The sequence below is a fragment of the Danio aesculapii genome, chromosome 9 (assembly GCF_903798145.1).
Source record: "Danio aesculapii chromosome 9, fDanAes4.1, whole genome shotgun sequence".
In the NCBI taxonomy this organism is placed as follows: Eukaryota; Metazoa; Chordata; class Actinopteri; order Cypriniformes; family Danionidae; genus Danio; species Danio aesculapii.
In genome coordinates this window covers 42,869,507-42,894,390 of record NC_079443.1, presented here as the reverse complement: position 1 = coordinate 42,894,390, position 24,884 = coordinate 42,869,507, and the positions used below count along the sequence as shown (strand labels likewise).

General features: G+C 34.3%; 1 protein-coding gene across 2 annotated transcripts in view; it reads right to left on the bottom strand.

The window, feature by feature from the left end:
* ctdsp1 (CTD (carboxy-terminal domain, RNA polymerase II, polypeptide A) small phosphatase 1) overlaps nucleotides 1-24,884 on the bottom strand; it is a 58,079-nt gene that overhangs the window by 5,697 nt on the left and 27,498 nt on the right. For both annotated transcript variants that reach the window (XM_056465769.1, XM_056465768.1), the window contains 3 exons: nucleotides 21,323-21,424; nucleotides 16,471-16,527; nucleotides 8,619-8,711 (listed from right to left, as the gene is read on the bottom strand). In XM_056465769.1, coding sequence (XP_056321744.1) covers nucleotides 8,619-8,711; nucleotides 16,471-16,527; nucleotides 21,323-21,424 — 252 coding nt within the window. The remainder of the gene's footprint in view (nucleotides 1-8,618; nucleotides 8,712-16,470; nucleotides 16,528-21,322; nucleotides 21,425-24,884) is intronic.

Below are 24,884 nucleotides of genomic sequence, written 5' to 3'. Positions count from 1 at the left end.
AAAAACTACTAGCCTAACATTGGTTGCCTCCACATAATTTGAACACGTACAAGTGGTTGGTACAACTTCAGGACATTATAATGTTGGAATTATCCACAGTTTGAGTGAACTTGGTACAGATGAGTGCAAGGCATGGGACGATTGCCGTTTTCAAGGTATACCGCAGTTTGGAAAAGTCAAGGTTTTAAAACAGTCAAAATTTTCTGCAATACCGGTCCTAAGGTATGTGTACGATTTTTTACATTTACTTTTTTAAAGGTTTTTTAGGACAACAGGATCTCCAGCAGAAAAGATATTCAAAGATGCCGTTTTAAATTGTAAAAAAATCTGTTTTTGAAACTAATAAAGACAGCAGAAGTCAATAATGCATTTGTATTATTTAGCCTGACATGTTTACTGCTCCAAAATATTTAAAATGTTTCTTAAAATAAAATGTATTGTGTTTAAAAGGGAAAAAAGTTAAAGTTTTTTTATCCAGACATTTAAAAAGAACATATTTAGAGCAGTAACCACAACATAATATACACATTATAAAACCGTGATATTTTTTTCCAAGGTTATCATACCGTCCGAACCTTATACCAACCCATGCCTAATGAGTACATTAAAGATCTGGACTTCAGCTGCTGACAAAATCTCCATGTTTATTGCACAAAACGATGATCAGGATCCAGAATGATTGTCTTATTTTGTATAATTTATACTGTACTCAATAATTGTTGTGTTAACTTCTATTCAGTGGATACCCCAAGTTTAAAATAACCGCAGATGAGGGGGTCAGGGTAGTTAAATTGATATATTTCATTATGTTTTTTTTTTTCAGCCTGAATGTTTTTTTAACAAAAAAAAAAAAAAAAACAAAAATAAAATTAAACTTTAAGATTTTATTTATTGTAAATATTGAAAACCCTCTGTCTAGGTCAACAAGTATGGCGGCAAATCAATGCCAATATTAATCGAGCGCAGCGGTGATGTTTGCGCGCGAGGAGAAGTGAACCGTGAGCAGATTACAGATCTACACGCGAGAAAACTACAGCTCGCGAGCGCACAGGGGATCTTCACGCGCGCGCTCAACTGATCCAGCGCGAAGAAAACAAGTCCCGCGCGCGCACCTCATCATCTGTGCGCACGATGTACGCTCTTATGGCGAGTGGATAGTGCCACGGATAACCGAACGAAGGAGACAGTCGTGTACTTTTACGTCTGAGAGGGTTACGTCGCCTCAGCAGTCGTGTGATAAGCACGTCGCCTCATACACATCTGAGACTGACGTCGCCCCATCAAACGTGTGATAAGCACACCGCCTCAAACACGTCTGACACTGACGTCGCCTCAACAAACGTGTAATAAGCATTTCCCGACATAAGTGTCATGTGACGCCAAATAATAAAGTAACCTTAAGTTGTTGTTTTACTACTAATTTATATTTATTATTTCATATAATTCACCATCACTATAAACGTGGTTTTAAGTTTAGCTCGAACAAGTTATTATTATATTGTTCTGAGATGTATAATTCCTTTATGTTATGTTTATGTTGATTTCTTGAGTCATTCTGACCGTGAAATGTGCGAAAATACTTGGCCCTTAAAAAAAGTTCAATAGGGGGTATAGCCTTTTGCATATTTACAAAAATATATAGGCCAACTGTATAATGTATTGTGTAAAAGCTGTTATATGGCACGTTTCGTCCACAGACTAACTAAAAAAATAAACCCAAAACCATAAAATGCTCAAATTTGTTGCTGAGAAATGCTCTGATTATTTTTTGTAAATCAATTCACATTTCCACATGAAAAGATTCACGTTGGACACTAGATTATAAGGACTTATTTATCAGTAAAGCATATAATGCATCACATGAGTTAATTGTATAAGGGATACATGGCACATTGACATATCTCCTGTTCAAACAAAAAAATTAACAGCTATTCCTCCATGAGATACCCATCCGAAGGCCTGTAGAGATCGCGGAGTGCCACTTGATCCAAGCCGGGATAATGTCAACCCTACGAGGACCTGAGAGGTGATGCCTAAAAAACGGACTTTGTGGACAAGATACACACACAGGCTATATATACACACACACATGGTTGTATCATACACAGGCAGCATTTTTAGAAGCACTAGGCTATATGTTTATGTGACGTAAATTATTGTGAAAAGCACTATACATAAAAACTTTAAATTAATGAAAAATCTTAAATTATGGTAAATATAACTGTTTCTGAGCTGCAGCCCTAGTTCATAATATTATAATGTATAAATGATAAATAATACTGTATTATACTTGTTAACTAATCAATGTGCGTTTTCAGCACAGGATGTGTTATATTTTGACTATGTTATTTTATATTTTGATTTAGTTTAGCCTTATAGAAGACAAAACATTACTTCTGACATATTTAGTCATCTGAATCGTTTTAGGCTACTTTTGTCTAGTTTTAGTCAAATTTCATATGATTTTAGACAACTGAATCTACTCTGGATTTAACGAATACACATTTTCTAAGAAATTGTTGTACTATCTATGCATTTTCTGTGGTCGTATAGCTATGCTTTGTAAAAAGTTTCATTTGGCCGCATAAATCTGTCTGCGACTAGTGTCTACATCTTCCTGGCGACAGCCCGGGGAAGAAGACCGGTAAACAGTCTTTTTTAACGTGATGTCCGAAAGTAGGATGTGCTGTAAAATTACTGTTGTACATGAGGTTTTAATTTGATCTGTGATTCCGGTGTATCTGAATCCCTGTAGAGTCTGTCAGAACTGTAACCATATTAGTTAAATTCACCCAGACACTCATTCAAATCTTTACTGTACAAGTTGGGATTCTGAAGCAATACAAAAATATGTCACATATTCTTGGCTAATTCTGCCACATTTTACAGTAATGTTTATTAATGTACACTGACCCTGTAAACAAATAAACCAAACATAAGAGGTAAAATAACTCGAAAAAATCAAATGTATTCCTATAAAGCATTTAGATTACTTGCATTAAGTATATTGTATATGAAAGCAAGCTTAATCATGAACCATCAACAATACTTTTTCACAACGGAATTGAACTAAAGCACCATGAGTAAAGACGGGGCCACCATTATGCACCAGTGCGATCACACATGGCACAGACCAAGTACAATGTTAAGATGTCTAATCAAAGCAAGATTCTTAGTGCATATTTTATATAATCATTTCACTACACATGATTTGAAAAGAATAAAAAGATATGAGTTTACTTTAGTGTAGGTGTCACTGTAATAAAGTTTGAATATTTCATCAAAATGTATCTTTTTCATGGAAATAGTTTATTTTTTATTTTTTAGACGACAGTCTTGGCATTAGCTAAAAGTATTTATTTAATTTGTGTATTAATGACGTATTGGCTGAATATAAAAACTTACCTGTGTCTGTAACAAAAATGTCATCCAAGTAATTCGTCCTGAACCAATGGATGAAGTTGTGATGCGGAAGCCAAAAGCAGCACAACAAAGTTTTAAGTCTATGCTATATCAGGCATACCCAAGTGAGATTGTATAAACATACAATTTCTTACAGATGTGTTTTTAGACACATACATTGTACTCCTGGAGGTCCTCCTCTTTTTCATTTAAATACACTAAGCCAGGGAGGACAACATCACTTGTCGAATACTTGACTTGATGCGAGTTTTGATAATACAAAAGTGTAGAAATTAGTCATACTGCATAATAATTACAACTGCGTAATAATTACAACAAAAACAATAATTCACATAATAATACACATGATATTATCAAAATACCTGTCATTTTAAATATATTTAAAATATTCTACAAATTGTATATTGCATTTTATATTTAAACCGTAAAAAATAAGACTAAACAATAGAAAAACATATTAGTTGAAGCTGCCCACATGAAGTAATAAATTGTTGATTACTGTTTATATTGAAATTAGCCTACATCTTGATATACACCAATTAACAACAATGCATTGTAATATTACAACACCCAAAAAAATTATTTTGCCTTTTTTACTTTGAATTCTCATGGTCAGAATGCAGATTTCTGTATCATTCTGAAAGTGATACATTCAAATGCAACATAATTTAATCTGTTTTTAATAATTAATATATTTTTGTCGTTTTTATGTTTTTTACTTGCTTCTTTTAGGCTACTCTTGTTTATGTAAATCACTTTAAATGACTATTTTTAAAGTTGTATTATTAAAATAAACTTGTCTTGCCTTAAAAGCTGCATAACAAAGCCTTAAAGTAGACTAGAAAATGATCCTTTAATGAGTGTAGACACTCATTTGTTGACACATAATAAGCCATTTCAAGACATAATTTGCTCGTGTATAATTTATGTATACAGCGATCTCAGGTGGTTAAGAACATGAAATTGACCTTCACATATATCTAATGCAGCTAAACCATAAGCCTGGCTTAACTGGCCCTATTATGTTATGTTTCTTCATTATCATGTGTTATAAAATATTCCTGCAATTTAATAGGCTACTAATTTGGTAACACTTTAGAATAATAACTACACACTAATTAGCTATTAAGCATCAGCAAATAGAGTTTATCATTTAAGCATTAACTTTACATGAATAGACATTCTAAGCAGTTTAAACTACAAATACCGTATAACGTAAAAACACATGTATAATATGCTTAATAATTTCATACTTTGTTAATGATTAAATTTTTTAACACTAAATGATGTATTGCATTGTTTACAAACCAGCCATTAAAGAGAAGTTGGGTGTTTTTTATAATCAATCACAACTTTTTGGATTAATAAACTATGATATGAACATAGATATTGTTTTCAGACATTAAGTAATGCTTTATTTAGTAAAGTAAAGCTTTATTTGGACACGCGATGTGAGGCGGCGTGCTTAGGAGACGTCGTGTGAGGCGGTGTACTTAGGAGACGTCGTGCTTAGGAGACGTCGTGTGAGGCGGCGTGCTTAGGAGACGTCATGCTTAGGAGACGTCATGTGAGGCGGCGTACTTAGTTAAGACGTATCATACACGTCAATTTTTTTTGCAATTTTCTTAAGTGCGTCGCCGCTACGTCGCCGCCTAAAATGGTTTTTATATGACGTCGCCGTGTCGTCGCCGCCACCTTGACGTCTGCCCTCCCATTCACTCCTATTCAAAATTCGACACGTTGAGGCAGCGACGTTAGGGTCGACTGCTCCTTCTCCTTCTCCATGTGAGGCTGAGAAGTGGCACTGTCCACTCGCCATACGCTCTCGCGAGCGAGGTCATGCCTACAGCGCGCGCGCGCGATCAGTTCTCTCCGCTCGCTCGCTGGTTCTTCTCTCTGCTCGCGCGAAACATTTTGCAATTTTGTCAGTCCTGGGGCGGGACTTGGTTCACTTGTTATCTCTAGCGCTATTGGCTACTCTACCTTTCCGGAAGTTAGCCGGGATTGGACGCCGATTAAACGACGAACCATAATTCACGTGATCTTATCATCACCTTAACAAACAAAGGATATTGAGGAGGGTGGTCTGAATGCTATAGATTTCTCTGTGATGAATGGGGTTCTTAAGTTAAAATGGTTAAATTCCTTTCTTAGTCAGAATAATGCATTTTGGTACACCATTCCTAATGCAGTTTTCAGGAAAATGGGTGGTATTAATTTTCTCCTGTGCTGTTATTATGATTTATGCAAATTACCTGTGAAATTATCAGATTTTCATCAACAAGTTTTGCGATACTGGTATCTATTATTTAAACATAATTTTACTCCACACAATACACCCCTGTGGAACAATAAATATATTCTTTGTAACCGAAAATCTTTGTTTGTAGGATCTTGGATGGAAAAAGGAATTTGGGCCATATCACATTTGATGGATAATTGTGGTCAATTTTTACATTATAGTGATTTATGTGCTAAATTTAATCTTCCATGCTCATTTAGAGAATATAATAAAGTAATCAAGGCCATTCCAATATCCCTACAAACAATGGTTCAACAATTTATATTGTATTCAGATACTATACCAGAAATGAGATCACTCTGTATTGACGGTGTTAATGTTAATAGCAAACAGTTTACAAATAAGTTTGTTAGAAATGTATTGTCAAAACAATATTTTCCATGTCAATTAAGGAGAAAATATGTTCTACAAGATTTCAATGAAGAAGAAGCAAGAAGAATAAGGAAACGTTACTTATCGTATCCGGTTCTTCCTAAGGCTAAACAAGTAGTATTTAAAATTTTAAATGACATATACCCATCTAATAATTTTTTATTTGAAAAATTTAACTGGGGAAACAATTCATGCAGTTTTTGTGAGAAAGATATTGAAAGTGTAGAACATATGTTTTTTCACTGTGAAGTTATGAAACATTTTTGGATGGAATTTCAAAACTGGCTGCATTCCAAACAGATACAAATACACTCCTTAACTGTGGTCTCAATCAAAGTTGGTATATTTTTGAAAGACAAAGATCTAGACTTTTGTGTTAATAATCTAATTATTCTAGCTAAACACTTCATTCATAGATGTAAATTTGTAAAGGTGAAACCCAATTTCAATGGATGGAGGAATGATCTGAAGATGCTCGTAAGGTCTTTACACTTCATGAGGAACAAAAATGCCCGAAAACTTTCACATGCCTTGAACTCGTTTCTATTACTTGATTAAGACTCTCACGCCCCTACTTTTATTTAATTGTATTTATTTATGTTTTTTTTTTTGTTATGTTCCTAGTAATGTACTTTTATATCAACACTAACACTATAAGTATTGGATTGTTGTATATGCCGTAATGGTTTGTACTTGAACGTATTATATTAATAAATAATAAAAAAAAATAAATAAATAAAATATTTTAAAAAATCATCACCTTAACAAACATGGCTTCAACGGACCAGCACGTAAGTAATCATTTCATTTATTATGAAAATTATTGCCTTTGTTAGAAAAGGTAGTTATTAGAAACTTTATTAACAGGCGACCTGTTTACTGACACATTGTCTTGTTAAATCAACTAATCTACTTAATCTTTAATTTATATTTAATTTACACAAAGCAACTTTGTGGTCAAAGTATCAATACTTCATCAATATATGCAATTGCACCATTGAAGGTAGTAAAACTACATTATTCACAAACTAGTGTATACTTTATATTTGGTATTCTGCTCAAATAAAGTATATAGCATTGCACACTGTATTTTTTCTTTCACATTCAAGGAGAATTTTCTTGACAAGCAAAACATATTGTCTTGTTTTGAGAAATAATATGTTAATATTAATTGAGTTTTTGCCAATGGGGTAAGCAAAATAATCTTGCGTCAAAAGAAAAAACAAGATTAATTTGCTTACCCCATTGGCAGATTATTTTGCTTGTTTTAAGGAAAAACTCACATTGGCATATTATTTCTCAAAACAAGACAATATGTTTTGCTCGTCAAGAAAATTCTTCTTGATGAGAGATTTTAGATATTTATTCTAGAAACAAGACAAAATCTAAACAAGAAAAGCATTTTTTGCAGTGCTCCCTCTAAACAAAATTTATATAATGAAAACTTAAATGTGAAAGAAAAAATACAGTGTGCAATGCTATATACTTTATTTGAGCAGAATACCAAATATAAAGTATACACTAGTTTGTGAATAATGTAGTTTTACTACCTTCAATGGTGCAATTGCATATATTGATGAAGTATTGATACTTTGACTACAAAGTTAGCATAATAAAAAATTTAATTAGCTTTCTGTAAATTAAATATAAATTAAAGATTAAGTAGATTAGTTGATTTAACAAGACAATGTGTCAGTAGGGCGCCTGTTAATAAAGTTTCTAATAACTACCTTTTCTAACAAAGGCAATAATTTTCATAATAAATGAAATGATTACTTACGTGCTGGTCGTTGAAGCCATGTTTGTTAAGGTGATGATAAGATCACGTGAATTATGGTTCGTCGTTTAATCGGCGTCCAATCCCGGCTAACTTCCGGAAAGGTAGAGTAGCCAATAGCGCTAGAGATAACAAGTGAACCAAGTCCCGCCCCAGGACTGACAAAATTGCAAAATGTTTCGCGCGAGCAGAGAGAAGAACCAGCAAACGAGCGGAGAGAACTGATCGCGCGCGCGCGCTGTAGGCATGACCTCGCTCGCGAGAGCGTACATCGTGCGCACAGATGATGAGGTGCGCGCGCGGGACTTGTTTTCTTCGCGCTGGATCAGTTGAGCGCGCGCGTGAAGATCCCCTGTGCGCTCGCGAGCTGTAGTTTTCTCGCGTGTAGATCTGTAATCTGCTCACGGTTCACTTCTCCTCGCGCGCAAACATCACCGCTGCGCTCGATTAATATTGGCATTGATTTGCCGCCATAAACAAGTGCCATGAATTAATAAAGGATCATCATTATAAAAGTGAAAAAATGTCCAAGTGTTTGTTTTTGTTGTAATTCTATAAAAATTTTTTAGTTATATAATTATTATCTATTTTAATATGTCAGAATATTTTTGGTACTGCGGGAACCCTGTAATCAAACTATAAAACTGATTCCTACAGTAAGTGATGTCAAATCCTATTTATTAATAATCATAACATTAAATGCCTTGCATGGTGCAAAAAACAATTAGCATTTCTTAGTCTTACCTTGGCTAAGCTTGCAGTGAATAACACGCACTCAAACAGTTCCCCCATGCGCTTAAGGAACTCGTCAACATGAGGTCTCTTCAACACGTACACCTACAGAAAACAGGCCAGAAAAAAAACAAACAAACGTTAAAATCGTGTTATTAGTTAAAAGAATTAAACTCACAGCCAGCTAGCATCTGAAGTAGGGAAACCAGCACGTGAGAAAAACTGAACCAGGTCAAATTCTTAAAATGTCTGCGCTGATACAGCTAAGATATATTACTAAATAAATAAGATTTATATAAGCCTGCATCTTGATATCGTTGCTTCATATAACGATGATCTTTATGTGATCATAGAACGATAAACCCTGTTTTAAGAGAAGCAATAAAGCGGGTTGTTTTACTCTAACAAGTAGGTCAGCCAAACTCATTTATGATGCTGGTGGTCTCATTCCTGAACCAAGTCATCCCGAATAGGCTTTCCGGACATCACAAGCCTATCCTGGATTACTTGAACCAGGCCAAAGCCTTGTCTGTCAGATGTCTTCAGTCTGCTGGTGTAACTGGTGCTGTTGGCCTTTAAAGGGCCAAGACATGGTGCTGTCACAGCCTGAGAGAGTAAGAGACACTCTGAGAAGTGATTGATAGCCAAGAATTTCTCAGAAGCAGGCCAGGGTTTCTCCATTTCGTCAGGACACAGAAATAGCTGCCTGCTGCTCTGAACCGTCAGCTGAGATGCCAGCGGTACTGTCAGGTAGCACACCCGTGTTAAACGGCAATACGTAAACAGAGGAGAAAATGTTTCAACACTGTGCAACAGAAGACAGACAAATAATAGAGGTCACATGAGTCTGACAAACATAACTTTCTTGATACCAATCATAGTTAAAAGTTACATTTAAAATGATGCTTCGTCAAGTTATTTGTTATTATTAGACACCGTTATTGACTGATTAGGTTTAAAATGGTCTGGCTGAAATTAAAAATTATGGTAAAAGACACGCTTTGGTTGTTTGTCCAATCACAATACATTGCCTCAGATAGGCAGCCAATCAGAGCACAAAGCAGATATCAAATATTTTATTAAGTATTTCAAGATTTATAAGTATTTCAGATGGAACATATATATTAAAAATACTATTTTTGAACAACAAACCCATTGTAGCACCCTCAATAAAAATAAAATAGTATTTAAAAAAAAAAAGCAATATGTGGTATAACGAATACTTTTTTTGAAAACATGCCATTTTTATGTATGTACTTGTTTAAACAAGCAAGCAACAAAAAAAAAACACTACTATTATAATCAACAAAGCAGAGACAACAAAATTTCATAGTTTCACATATTGTTTCATGACATTCTGAGTTACACATTCATCTAATTAGCAAAGGTACTGACAGCCTTGTTTAAATGCCTCAGTCAACATTGCATTCCTGTGTGTGATTAGCTACAAGTGTCAACTACTGCTAAAACATAAAAATACATAGTGATCGACATTTTTAATCCAGTGAAAATTCAAAAGGGTTCTCAGGGGTCATAAAAACCTGGAGGGAAAAAGTCAGATGTACTTGTAGAAAAGCCTTCATCAGGTTTAAATTTTTGTTGTTAGACTTCTAGTTAATATTAAAAATGTAATAATAATGCCGGCAGCTAGGTCTCTGCAACTCACATTGAAGCCAAGCAGGGCTGTGTCTGGTCAGTACCTGGATGGGAGACCACATGGGAAAGCTAGTTTGCTGCCTGAAGTGATGTTAGGGAGACCAACAGGGGTCACTCACCCTGCGGTCTGTGTAGGTCCTAACACCCCAATATATTGATGGGGACTCTATACTGCTCAGTGAGCGCTGTCTTTCAGACGAGACATTAACTGAGGTTCTTAGTCTCTGTGGTCGTTAAAAATCCCAGGATGTCCTTCGAAAAAGAGTAGAGGTTTAACCCCAGCATTCCTGGCCAGATTTGCTCACTGGCATCTGTACATCATGGCCTTCTAAACTATCCCCATAACATATTTGGCTTCATCACTCTGTCTGGTCTCCACCAATCAGCTGGTGTGCGGTCTGGCACAATGCGGCTGTGGTCACGTCATCCAGGTGGATGCTGCACACTGGGGGTGGATGAGATTTCCCCCAATGTGTAAAGCACTTTGAATGTCCAGAAAAGTGCTACATAAATGTAAGGAACTATTATTATTATTAGCCAATCACAAAGCACAAATTTGATAGGTTTAGTCATGTAGACGTGAGTCAAGACAACCTGCTGAAGTTTAAAACTGGGATAAAGAAATGGAGAAGAAATGTAATTTAAGTCATACTGAAAGTGGTTTAGTTGTTGGAGCCAGATGAGCTAGTGTAAAGATTTCAGAAACTGCTGATCTACTGGAATTTTCAAATACAACCAGAGTTTACAGAGAATAATCATAAAAAGATAATATTTCTAGTGAGCAGCAGTTCTGTGGGTGAAAATGCCATGTTGATTTCAGAGCTGAATGTCACATTTAGATTTAGTCATTTAGCAGACGCATTTGTGCAAGGCAACTTACAACAATAGAGGCGGCATTCAGTGATTCAACAAGAAGAGGCAATACACACAAGAAGTGCTAATTATACAAATCAACTAGTTTTTGCTCAGAGAATTTAGTGCTAGAGTAAGAGTAGGAGTTTCTACAGGTGGTTTGTCAAGCCCACTTCATAAAAATCACAGTGTTTGTGTGGGTTAATGTGTCAGTGAGGTGAATGAGTGTGTTTTCCAGACTGGCTTGACATTATAAAAAGGCACAAGTAACTAAAATACACCACTCAATAAGACCAGCATCTAGCCATTTGTGAGGCTAATTTTAGTGACTTCACTCGTCAGGCTTATGTCTGAATCAGTTTGCCTGATTCAGCATGTAGAATCAGTGTTGGCCACCGGTGAGCATTCTGATTAACTGAAGTGAAAAATGGAAAAGGAAATGACAAGAAAAGGACACAAAGAACCCAGATGTCCATTCTCGTTTCAGTCTGCTGTCATCCGTTTGGTGTGTTTATAAGCAGCTTTTTTGGTCCAGACAGGACCAGCGGCAGCAGACGTGAGGTGTCAAGTCGATTGTCATCACTGCTAGTTCTTTGACGTCTGCTTGGTGTGTCCCAGGCTTTTCAAACAAGGTGTGCATGTCAAACCTTCAATTAGATGAGCTACAGCAGCAGAAGACCACACTGGGTTTCACTTATGTCAGCTAAAAACAGGAAACTGAGGCTCCAATTTGGATGGGCTCACCAAAATTGGAATCCTAAGATTGGGAAAGGGATACCTGCTCAGATGAGTCTCGATTTCTGCTGTGACATTCAGATGAAAGGTCATAATATGGTGTAAACAACATAAAATGCATGGATCCATCCTGATGGTGTGATGATGTGGAAGGTTTTTTTTGGGCCGCTTGGTACCAATTTAGCATTGTTTAAATGACACAACCTAGTTGAGTATTTTGGCTGGCCATGTTCATCCCTGTAAGACCGCAGTATACCCATCTTGTGATAGCTGCTTCCAGAAGAAAAATGTTACAAAGGCTGCATTTACACTGCAGATCTTGATGACCAATTCAGATGTTGTGACTGTATCCAAGTTTTTGGCTTCCTGATTGCATCTTATATTAAAAGTGACTTGTGTTCGATATCTGTAAATACACTACACATGGTAAAAACCAAAGGAAAAAGCACCCACAGACACTGAGAGATAGCTGTGATAATAAAGTGCATTCTTTGCTCAATTCCTGCATTTAATCTACTTGCAGGATTTAATATAGGTTTTGGACTTTTTTCCCTATGTGAATAGCATCCTTAAGCATTGTGTAAAGTCTCTCTCTCTCTCTAAACATATTTTTGACAAGTTGATTTACAGTTTACAAATGAGAAAAAAAAAGAAGTTTATATTTGGCCATCTTAACACATACCACATACCATTTGCAATGTTTCAATAAAATAATAAATAACCACTATAACAGTTATATATATTTTGCTGATTTGTGTAGTTACATTATCCTAAATGTTTAAAGAATGTTAAATCCAGAGAAAGAAGCCATTTTATATAGTTTTAGCCATTTTAATTTTAATTCTAACCCGTCACGATGCTAATGACATCACAAACCCTTCATTTCAGATTTATTTTTTATATAAAAAGGGAAGCATAAAATACACTTTAATTTGTCGTGTGTCTTATTAGACTGCACAGAGCGGCATTATAAAAGAGCCTTAAAATGTTTTTAGTATAATAAAACATTGCGTTTCCACGTGATCATGAGCAAAAGGACTAGAAGTGATGCACTGTCATAATTAAAGCTCCACTGCTTTTGTGCCACATCATGCTCGTTACTCATCAGCAATTGGTTATTGAGCCTCATTTTGCTTCGACAGTGCAATCACAAACTGTGAAGCCATAATAACATAGTTTTTCCAGAGTGGGTCCACTACCAGCCGTGGGATGTCTGACACCAAACAAAAAAAAAATTAAAAATCCTAAAAATTAAACCATTCACAAACAATGGCCCTATCCCGGAAGTGTAAAAAATGGTGGTATTTATTTATAAGAATGATGTTAAAATGTCCAGTGCAAAGTTATGTACAGTGACCCCAAACCAAAAAGGTATGTACAGTTGAAGTCAGAATTATTAGCCCCCGTTTATTTTTTCCCCAATTTCTGTTTAACGGAGAGAAGATTTTTTTTAACACATTTCTAAACATAATAGTTTTAATAACTCATTTCTAATAACTGATTTATTTTATCTTTGTCATGATGACAGTAAATAATATTTTACTAGATATATTACAAAACACTTCTATACAGCTTAAAGTGACATTTAACTAGGTTAATTAGGTTAACTAGGCAGGTTAGGGTAATTAGGCAAGTTGTTGTATAACGATGGTTTGTTCTGTAGACTATCGAAGAAAAAAAATAGCTTAAAGGGGCTAATGATTTTGACCTTAAAATGGATTTAAAAAAATTTTAAAACTGCTTTTATTCTGACCGAATAAAACAAATAAGAAAAAAATATTATCAAACATACTATGAAAATTTCCTTGCTCTATTAACTCTATAAACATCATTTGGGAAATATTTAAAAAAGAAAAAAAAATCAAAGGGGGGCTAATAATTCTGACTTCAACTGTACATCAAAAATACAAAGTTTCAAAATAACAAAACAAAATATAAAGACTTTATACAACACAAAAAATATATATAAACTATATCTACAATATATAAGAGTATCCAACACAAAGAGAATTGCTCACGGTTCTGCCACAACACACTCACTAACCAAGTAAACTGACCAATGTCTTGAGTCTGGCATCCGCTTGAATAGCCCCGACTCCGCCCCTCAATTGGGACATACCAATAATAGGCAAGTATCATTCCTCCTACTTTTCCTTTCAATCCCCTAAGTGGCATTAACCTCAACATAATCATTACATCTGCTAAACAGATACACGATCATATAACATAAATACAAATAACTCATGTCATAAACATTCTCTCCTGAAACAGGAAGACCAGTCATGATGGCTTTACCCAAACACAAAATACAATGGTACCGACAAAGACACAAAGACAAGGTGTATGTAAATGTATGCTCAATGTAACCAAAGGGAAGATGGATTAGTGGAGGAAATGACTAGATGCAGTGAGATGAGACATGCACTCTGTATCTGCAGCGCACAGAGGGAATATTACAGGTAAGTGCGATGTAAGTTTGTGTGGATTTGTGTACCTGAGCGGCTATCAAAGACGCTGGGAAGAATCCTTACTTCTTCACATGGCTTTCAGTCTTACTCTGTTCATATAGCATGATAATAAGTGTTGAATACTTTAGCTCAACCATGAACAAAAGTCCCATAGGATATATTGAAGACCACAACTCACATGATTCCACACACAGTGTCAACAAATTACAACTTTGTTTGTTGTTAATTCGCACCCTCTAGTGATGAAAATTACATGCTGTGCTTTAATCTAGGCTTTTTTGAGCAGTAAGCATTTAAATGTCATGTCCAGGTGGTGTGATTCATGCACAACTTCACTGAAATACAGTAGTTTGTTCACTTGATGCACGCAATAGTTTCATATTGCATATACAACAGATGCTCTCTCTCCCTCCCACGCAGGACTCTGTTCTGAAATCTCAGCATCAGAGTTGACGTCATTCCCTACCATTTTTCAATACCAAATGATTCACATTGACAGGTGAATATCTGATCTACAGGCTTACACTGCAGATGCGAATGCACATATCACATTCACATCAAACTTATTTCCACATATGAATGAGCCCTGAAACCGATCTGAGTTTATATGAATCCATGTGATATATTTCCTGCTTACAAGTACATGGGCCTTATCCCATTTGTGCCACATGAGAGAAAAGGAAAAAATATGGATTGGTTCACTTGGACCTTGAAATGTAAGTGCATGACTTCATTATACTCAAACGTCATCAATCCTAAGATCTCAAAGCAATTGGAGCAACTTTGAAAAATGTTGAAACGGGAGATTTGAATCATGGATATGCAGCCAACAAGTTTGCAACAACTGTGTGATGCTCATGTCAATATTAGTGGTGTAACAGATCACAAATCTCACAGTTCGGATCACATTATAGTTTTTTAGTCACAGATTGGACCATTTTTCGGATGAGCCAAAAAGTGGAGATGACAAATGTCATTTGCTTTCCATTTGTTACAAAAACAGTACTGCAAGACACTTTTGGTTTTAACAAACAGAACTTAGAAGCTGTAATTTTATTAAAAATAAAAAGAAGAAATAATCAGCTGAATAAAAATAATTAGTAAATTACTCAGTACTGTGAAAAATTTACTGTCACTACGACTGTTGCTGATAACACTAAATGTATAAAGTGTATTTTTAGCACAAAATGTATATTTAAATGTATAATTAGTCTCATCATTTAATAAATGATTCAGTTATTCACTCATAAAACTTCACGTTTCATTGCAAGATGGATCATTTTTGAAGAATTATTCAATGGCATATTTTTTGATTACTGGTTGTCGCCACCTATTGGTTAAATAATGTAATTGCTCCCTACAACTTTTATTTTTGAGCGTCGTTAAATGCATACAATGATGATTGTAATTTTTACCATAAACATCAGAGGTTTTATCTAAGCTACAAACTGTTATCCCAGTACTTCTGTGTTAGTTGACAGTTTGTAACTTCCTAACTCAAACAACTAAAGACTGAATATGCAAATCACCATCATTTATAAATTTATGTTGCGTGGGTGTTGAGATCCCAATCTTTTAATAATTAATTGTGCAGCTTACACTAAATGCATTAATGCAGGCTAAACAAGTAGTGACAGAAAACACCTTTAATAACCTAAGAAACCCTCAACATTCCGAATAACCTACTACAACTTCTTCCGTCATCATTACATTTTACAGGAAAGCCTAAATGCTTTCAAACATGTGTTTTGAATAATACGAGAGGTGATCTCTCTGCAACTGTAACGAATTACGAACCATGATCCGTTACACCCCTAGTCAATATATACTAAATCTCTAAGGAATGTTTCCAGCACCTTTTTGAATCTAGCACAAAGAAATAAGGCAGTTTTGACAAAATTGGGTCTAGCCTGGTACTAAAAGGTGCACCAAACAAACTTTAAATATTTTTTATTAAAGAAAAAGGTATCTTTTAGCACATAAAGGGTCAATATAATTTAAAGATACTGGCATCAAACACCCCGCAATAAATCAACACTTTTCTTGCCTGAGAGAGCAGTACACATAAGCTTAATTATGTGTCACTCTACAGCTAAAGTCATCACCTTCAACTCATCAGTGACCAAACATGCATGAGAACAGGTTGTGCTCACCTGATGTACCGTTCCATCAATTTCCACTGGAATGATAAAGTCAGCATTGTTTACTGGCTGGGAAAAGAAAAAACAACAAACAGATTTACGTGCTGGAAGCAGAGGGAAAAAAAATCATATAAATCTATTTTACAGGCGACTAGGTCAATGACTGACATGAGGTGTAAATATCTAGCGGATTCCAATCATTTTCACAACATTGCCACACAGCCTGTGAGTGATATTTAGATAGGTCCAGAAACTCAATCTCAAATGTTGAGATAATCACGTTTATGTGTTACAGAGACATCAGGACAGTGTGACCTACATTTGCAACTACATGAAGCAACATTAAGGTGTCCAGTTCTTTAAGACCATGCTTGTTTTACTCTCTTTAAAAGCAAGAGTTCTCCATGAACATGAAAACATCATTAATTATTGAATCAATTTATTCCTGTATGACTGTCCATCTGCATGCTGTTCATTTTCAGTGAAACACAAAATATTTCTTTGTACTAATCCTTAATGAAAATGTCATCACAACAGCTGGTAACCTTCAAAAAAAGCTTTTATGACAAATTTATTTAGTTTTTCAGCTATTCATTTGAATTGACAGAAAATTCTCTTCTAAAGCCTTATAAAGTTTATTTCAGAGAACACAACCACTAATCTGTCACTCAATTTATCAATAAATTATACATTAAAATATACTAAAATCGAATTATTTTGTCAGCCATATTAAAATATCTAAAATAATCTGATGATAGTATTTTATGCATTACAGCCGAACACCAAAAATATGTATTAATTGTCATTCCTAATCTTTATACTTTGCAGAGATCCCTTAAACCACAAAGTTTCACTCATTAGTCAGCAAGACATTGATTATTTTTTACATAAAAATGTGTATGATCACTTCATACATTTCAATAAGTACAATAAATATATCTCTTACTGTACACTGAATGATGATGGAGAATTGTTTCACCCACAATTTAGATTTTAAACAAGCTGAAGTTAATTAAAAGTGGACATTTTTGCATTTATAATGTTTTCTATGTACACAACCTGACAAAAGTCTTGTCATCGATCCCAGTTGTAAGATCAACAAATAATAATAACTTGACTTCTAGTTGATCATTTGGAAAAGTGGCAGAAGGTAGACTTTTCTGATGAATCATCTGTTGAACTGCATCCCAATCATCACAAATACTGCCCCACATGGACCCAAGATTCTCACAAAAATCAGTCAAGTTTGGTAAAGAAAAAAGTCATGGTTTGGGGTTGCATTCAGTATGGTGGATGACAACACAAACAGCCTGAGATATCAAGACATTAGTGCTGCCCATTGCATTACAAACCTTCAAATTCTTCAGCAGGATAGTGCTCCTTCTCATACTTCAGCCTCCACATCAAAGTTCCTGAAAGCAAGGAAGGTCATGGTGCTCCAGGATTGGCCAGCTTAGTCACCAGACAGTAACATTATTGAGCATGTCTGGGGTAAGATGGAGGAGACATTGATGATGAATCCAAAGAATCTTGATGAACTCTGGGAGTCCTGCAAGAATGCTTTCTTTGCCATTCCAGATGACTTTATTAGGAAGTTATTTGAGTCATTGCAGAGATGTATAGATGCAGTCCTCCAAGCTCATGGGAGTCATATACAATTCTTTTTCCACTGCACCAAGACTTTATATTCTATACTGTATATTATTTTTGTTAAGTGACAAGACTTTTATCTAAGCAAAGTCAGACCTTACTGTCCTAATTAAATAATTCAAAATCAAGGTATGATCATATTTTATTTTGGTAAAATAAGCAAAATCTAGAGGCCTTTGTCTTTCATATACAGTAAGCCACTTCTGATACCAAATGATCAGCTAGAAGTCAAGTTATTATTTGTTGTTCCTAAAACTTGTATAGTCGGCAAGACTTTGGTCAGGTAACATATTTAAATTCACTTAAATGGTATTTGATCACTAAAAATAATTTTTTTAAAAGATATTTTAATATTTTGATGCAGGCTCAAAATCTGAAATCTCTTTGAAAAAAGTATTTTTTGGAGTTTGTGGATAAACTACTATAACAGTGATTTCTCTGAAACATTTGCATTAACAACAAAACACCGCTTTTAATTAATTCACTCAATAGACTTTCCCTTTTTTAGTATAATGGACAGTCAAAGTCAACAGCAGTGTTGCAGCTGACACTCTCATGAGGAAACTTTTTTTTTTCTTTCTGGCTTCCCCAAATTTTGCACATAGTGTCTTTATGATGTCATTCAGCAAGAGAAACAAATCTTTCATTCTGAATCAAATCATGCATAGCCATTATTTACAGTGCATGCATGTGCAAAAAAATCTCCTTAAAACACAATCACTGGCTGCTCAAATAAGCTTACTTGCATTTGATAACTCTTAGTTATACATTTTAATATAACTCGTGTGTCTAATATATAAAAAAGTACATTTTGCAAAGGGTGAGTTGCAAACACACTTCCTCTTTTGTTCTTAGCTGTCAAGCATGATGCTGGACAGTGCATGCACTCAAAAAACATTATTACATTGTGAACTACATTAGTTTATGCTGACATATTGTAATAGTTTCAAACAGTCTACAAAATGTGCATCAAAATATTCTGGACTGCTGTAACCAATTGGTATTTCAAATGGTTAACTAGATTACATGCATCTCCAAGCAAAGGTCTTGTCCTAAACCATGGCACTTGTTGAGTTTTTATTTTGCACTGCTAAAAACAAAAAGTCACACCCACAGAGTTTTACACTTTTCTGGGAAATTAACATGATGAAATAATTACGCATATTTAAACTAGAACTTTTTCTTACTTTTTAAATTTATGTAATTTAACAACTTTGTTAAAATAAAACCCTTTTTTATTAGTTTTTGTCATTTTAATAAATTAAAAGAGTATTTCTACTTTGAATAGCCATAACGGTCAATTTGACCACATCCTCTAATACTTTTTCTGGTTTCTATGACTAAAATATGACAATAGACCTTCAAAGCTTAATTCTAAAATCTTTATAGAAGCTTTGAATGTGAATATTAGATGTCAAATTGAATTTAGTACAGTCTTATATGGACGGTCTGAATGACCATTCAAGTAATTATGAAATCCTGGCAATTCCGCAAGCAGGAGAAAAGAAAAAAAACAAACGTTTCGGCTGTGTGCCTTCATCAGTTTAATGATTCTTAAATTCTTGCTCTTCAAAGGTGTAGTATGCAAGTTTGACCCCCAGTGGTTGAACTAGGTATTGCATTCCTGGTTCAAAACACACACAAGTGCAGGTTGCCAGATTGATGACACAGGAGAATGGCTGTCTATCGAGCCTAAAGGCTGATTTAAATCGAGTTCTAAATAAAAGAACTGACATGCGATAGAAGGAATATTTTCCATATTAAAAGGAGTGTTTGTGCTAACCAATACCTGAAATTATTATTTTTTTTAAAGCTTTTATTTCTTGTAGCTAAACAACATAAAACTGACAATGATCATCTCAGGTACACCTCATGTGCTTTATTCAGTATTAAATGCTAATAATGCGAGTTTGAATGCCATTTTACATTAGATTTATTGTCATACTTCTGAAAGCAGCACAGATCCTTCACCTTAGATCCTGAAAATAAAATAAACTGTTTGAAATTGAACTTTAGAACTGCGATCAGTGCAAGCCAATACATATCAGTGATTCAGCGTCTTCATTTAAAAATGTTGAAGAGGTGTAATATGTATTAATTCGATTATAAACCTTACCAATTCATTGGACTGCAGTGAGTGCACTATTTTGTGCTTCTGAATGGCTGTATATAAATTTCTATCATATTTCGTCTGGTACAAACAGCCAAATTGCTTATCAATGCAAATCTCATCATGTAGCATGTTGTTAGGACACAGGGCTACAATGTAAACTGCTCACCTAATTTTTAGGTTCGTAATATTTATATTATTTGCCAATTAATAACCACCCCTGAATTTGCGTCTCATTCAGCATGTTTCTTAAATATCTGCAAACAGATTATGATATTTTTATGCTTTAGAAAAGTCAAAAATGTACATACAGCACCTTTAAAATATTCAATCATTTCATGTGTTCACAATTTGTTGAGTAACATTTTGAAACAAATGGTCAATCTCATTTGTTTCAATTCTTAATTAAAATCAAAATGTCATACATCAGGAAGAGGGAAGAGCTTCTTCATTACTTGTCATTTGAAGAAATTTGGTCACAGCACCAAAGTTATCTGGTACAGTGTAGTGATTTACATTTGATTGAATAAAAAGCATAGAATAATTGAATAATAAATTAAAGAAATGTTTAACTCAAAAACTGTAAAAGCTATCAAAATTGCTCACCCTTATTTTGTTCCAAAACACACGCACGCACGCACGCACGCACGCACGCACGCAAGCACGCACGCACGCACGCACGCACGCACTTCAAAAAATTCTGTTCAATGAAAGTCAAAAACAAAAGGGGACTCCACTGAATATAATTATGTAACAAAAACTGGAAAAAATGAAATATTCACAACATATTTTACAAAAGAAATGCTTAGAAATTAAAAGAAAAGTTCACAACATGAGTAAAATTTCACCTAATTTTTATTTGAGTAACCTAAACATTTGAGCCTGGACAAGAGAAAGCATTTTAGGATTAAATAAATGACTCGAGTTTCAAGATTTTGATGTAAACACTTGCAATATTGCTTAACACTTGCAATATTGCTTGACTCAAGTGTATCCATAGCCATGATAAGGTTAGCTGTGTTGCCAACAGCATGATATACATTCACACCTGCTGCCAGCTATAAACCAATAGAAAAAATAAAAGAGCTCAACACATTGGCCTACCTTGAATGAACTGTGGACTAGTGTTTCATCCAGATCAATTACTACGCAGATCTTCCCTACATCTTTAGACTTTATCTGTGGAAGAAGTGGTTTGGCTGGGACCTGTAATAAAAGTTCAAGGACATAGGTAAATAATTAGCCAAGATGGCATTTGAAACAAGAAGCTGTTTAACAGTTAAAACACAGTACACATTAAGTGCATTACCTATAAGAACATACAACTTGCACATAAGAAACATTAAGAAGTCTCCTCTAGTGTGTTAGTAGACAAGAAATCTAGTTTTATTAGTAATACGTGTACAGCTGGTCGCTATGAAGGTATGTACAGTATTGCAGACAGTAAAATGTGTCAACCGGCAAAGATTTTATTTGATATTCTATATGTTTATATGAGGAGCTATCAGTGGACAGAGCGGTTTCAAGTTCTTCACGTGCAAAGCTGTAAAGTCACGTGGAAAACTGTAAATATATTTGACGTGTCCAGAATATGAGAAAAAGCAAGCAACAACTGCACTAAAACTAGAGCTAACTATGATTACTAAAATGGATAGTATAAGTTCATTAGTATATCTGCATTCATTTTTGTTTCGCTTACTTCCACATATGAATGAGGCCTGAAACAGATCTGAGTTTATCAGAATCCATGTGATATATTTCCTGTTTACAAGTACATGAGCCTTATCCCATTTGTGCCACATGGGAGGCAAAAAAACTGAATTGAGTGAATGACTATATACTTTGCTATACTGAAATCAATCCTAAGATCTCAAAAACTTTAGGGTCAGTAAGATTTTTACAAGTTTCTTGCTTATTAAGGCTGCATTTATTTAATTGCATCCAAAAATGCAGCAATATAAATTATTATACCATTTCACATGTTTTCAGTTTAATATATTTCTAAATTATTTATTTTTGTTGTGATGGCAAATCTGTATTTTTAGCATTACTTTAGACTTTAGTGTCACATGTTATAATCCATTATAAATCATTTCAGTTTGCTTATTTTGTGCTCAGTAAGCATGTAGTATTGTTATTATTATTATCATCATTTAGGGATGTCCAGATCAGATCACGTTAACGGAAATCGGGAACGATCACGCAGTTTCAGACTCGATCGTATATATATATATATATATATATATATATATATATATATATATATATATATATATATATATATATATATATATATATATATATATATATATATATATATATATATATATATATATATATATATATATATATATATATATATAGATTCAATTTTTTTAAATCACATCTATAGTTATGCACAAAGCACAAAGTTAGACCTCATTCTTGACTTCACATAGAAACAGCAACGCGTGCAACACCGAAGCAGCTTGAAGGAGAAAGTATGTCTGCGGTCTGGAGGAATTAAAGTTGATGACGACAACTTTGTCATTGCCAACATTGTGAGATATGTAACCTTGGGATTGGCAGCTGGGTGTTTCAAGTTGGGGTACTATTTGTTTTTATATTAGATTTTTTATATATATTTACTGTTGCACTAAAGTCCAAAAGTGAAGAATTTCTGTTATTTTTTACTTGATTGTTCAAGATACCTCACAGAAGTGCTTTGTTTGTTAACAGAGTTGTTGAATGTTAAAATAAGGTGAATTTAATAAAAAAATAAGGACCATCCTGGATCTGTTTCTTCCCTCTTCTTAATTTTTTTTAATGCATCATAGAAATAACGGTTCAGGTTTGGTATCGGTAGATACTCAAAATCAAATAACTCCGACTCATAGGCAAAAAACCTGGTCGGGACATCTCTATTATCATTATTAAAACAATATTAACAATAATAGTATTACCAAGAACAATGAAAAGAATATTTAATAAATATAAAGTTCAAATGAACAACATTTATTTTGAATAATTTAATATACCCTTGCTTACATAATACTAATAATAAAAAATTTTTCCTTAGTCTCTATTTCAGAGGTCGCCACAGCGGAATTAAACATCAACTATTCGAGCATATGTTTTACACACCGGATGCCCTTTCAGCTGCAACCCAGTACTGGGAAACATCACAGCATGTCTTTGGACTGTGGGGGAAACCGGAACACTCGGAGGAAACCTACGCCAACATGCGAAGAAAATGCAAACTTCACACAGAAATGCCAACTGGCCTAGCCGTGACTTGCACCAGCAAACTTCTTGCTGTTAGGCCACAATGCTAACCACTGAGCCACCGTGCTGTCCAATAATAATAATAATAATAATAATAATAATAATAATAATAATAATAATAATAATAATAATAATAATAATAATAATAATAATAATTCACATGCACCATGATGCAATTCTGGTCAAACAGTCCATCCTGAAGTGGGTGTATTAGTAATAGACTTGACTATCCATAAGGGGGCATAAGGTAGTTCTTTTAGCACTAGCATTCCATGAGCAGTAGATGATCAAGTGACTGACTGCAGCTGCGGTTTGCGATTGCAGTTCTTCATCAGAAAGTACACAGTGCACACACTGTCTGAAACTAACTACGCTTACAGCATGAGCATCTCAAGACCTACAGGCTCTTCCGGATTCATTTCCAAGTCAGAAAGTGTACAGTTGACTCTGATTTAAATAACATAGCATATGACATGGAACAAGAACCCAGCATGGAGTCCTATTTTAGTTCTGTTGCTACTTACTTCATACTAATTAAGATGTGGAAAATTATGCCAAGAATGTTTGGCAACTTAAAACAGTAATGCATTCGTAACCAAGCTAAATCTTTAATACTCGTCTAGTGTTGCCATGATTCTTGGTTTCAACGTAAACCACAGTAAATTTTGTACAAAGCAAAGCCCAGACCGTTTCTGTATTACCGGTTTAAATATTCATTATCATCAAAACTATGATTGATTATTGCAATTTTGAAAACACTAAAATTAGATGCAAGATAAATGCATGACTATATAGGCAGTTAATAAATTCAATAGTTAAATGATGTACTCCTTGCACTCCTTTCATTTAAAGTGTGTTAAACATTATTAAGAACACTGAGATGAAGCTTGACTTCACAGGATAAGTTGCTAATCAAATCACAATATCAGTCAGAAGAAAAAAAAAAAAAAAAAAAAAAAAAAAAAAAAAAATTCACAATTTTTTTGTCCAATCACACAACCGTTTTTGTATGGAACAAAATCAATGCCAAAAGTATTGAAATAAAACCTTGTCGAAAAGCACAAACAAAAAAAAATGCTTGCATTTTAATTGCAGTGGTTTGTATTTTTGGGTCCTGAAATTTAACATAGCTGTTTATTTAAGCTGTGAATATTTCAACTAAAAATGCTCCAAACACATTTTAATACTTATAAATGCAATACTTCATATTCAACTTCCACATTTCACTTCTAAAATATTCAGTTGTTTAAAAATACGATGTATAATATTCAACTGGCAATTTTCAGTTCATTTTATTTCAGTAAAAAAAAATCAGCTTTCAAAAAATTCAGTGACTCAAATTCAGCTGTTAAAATTCGACATTGCACCCGGGAACTGCAGCAAAAAAAAAAAGGAAAAAAAA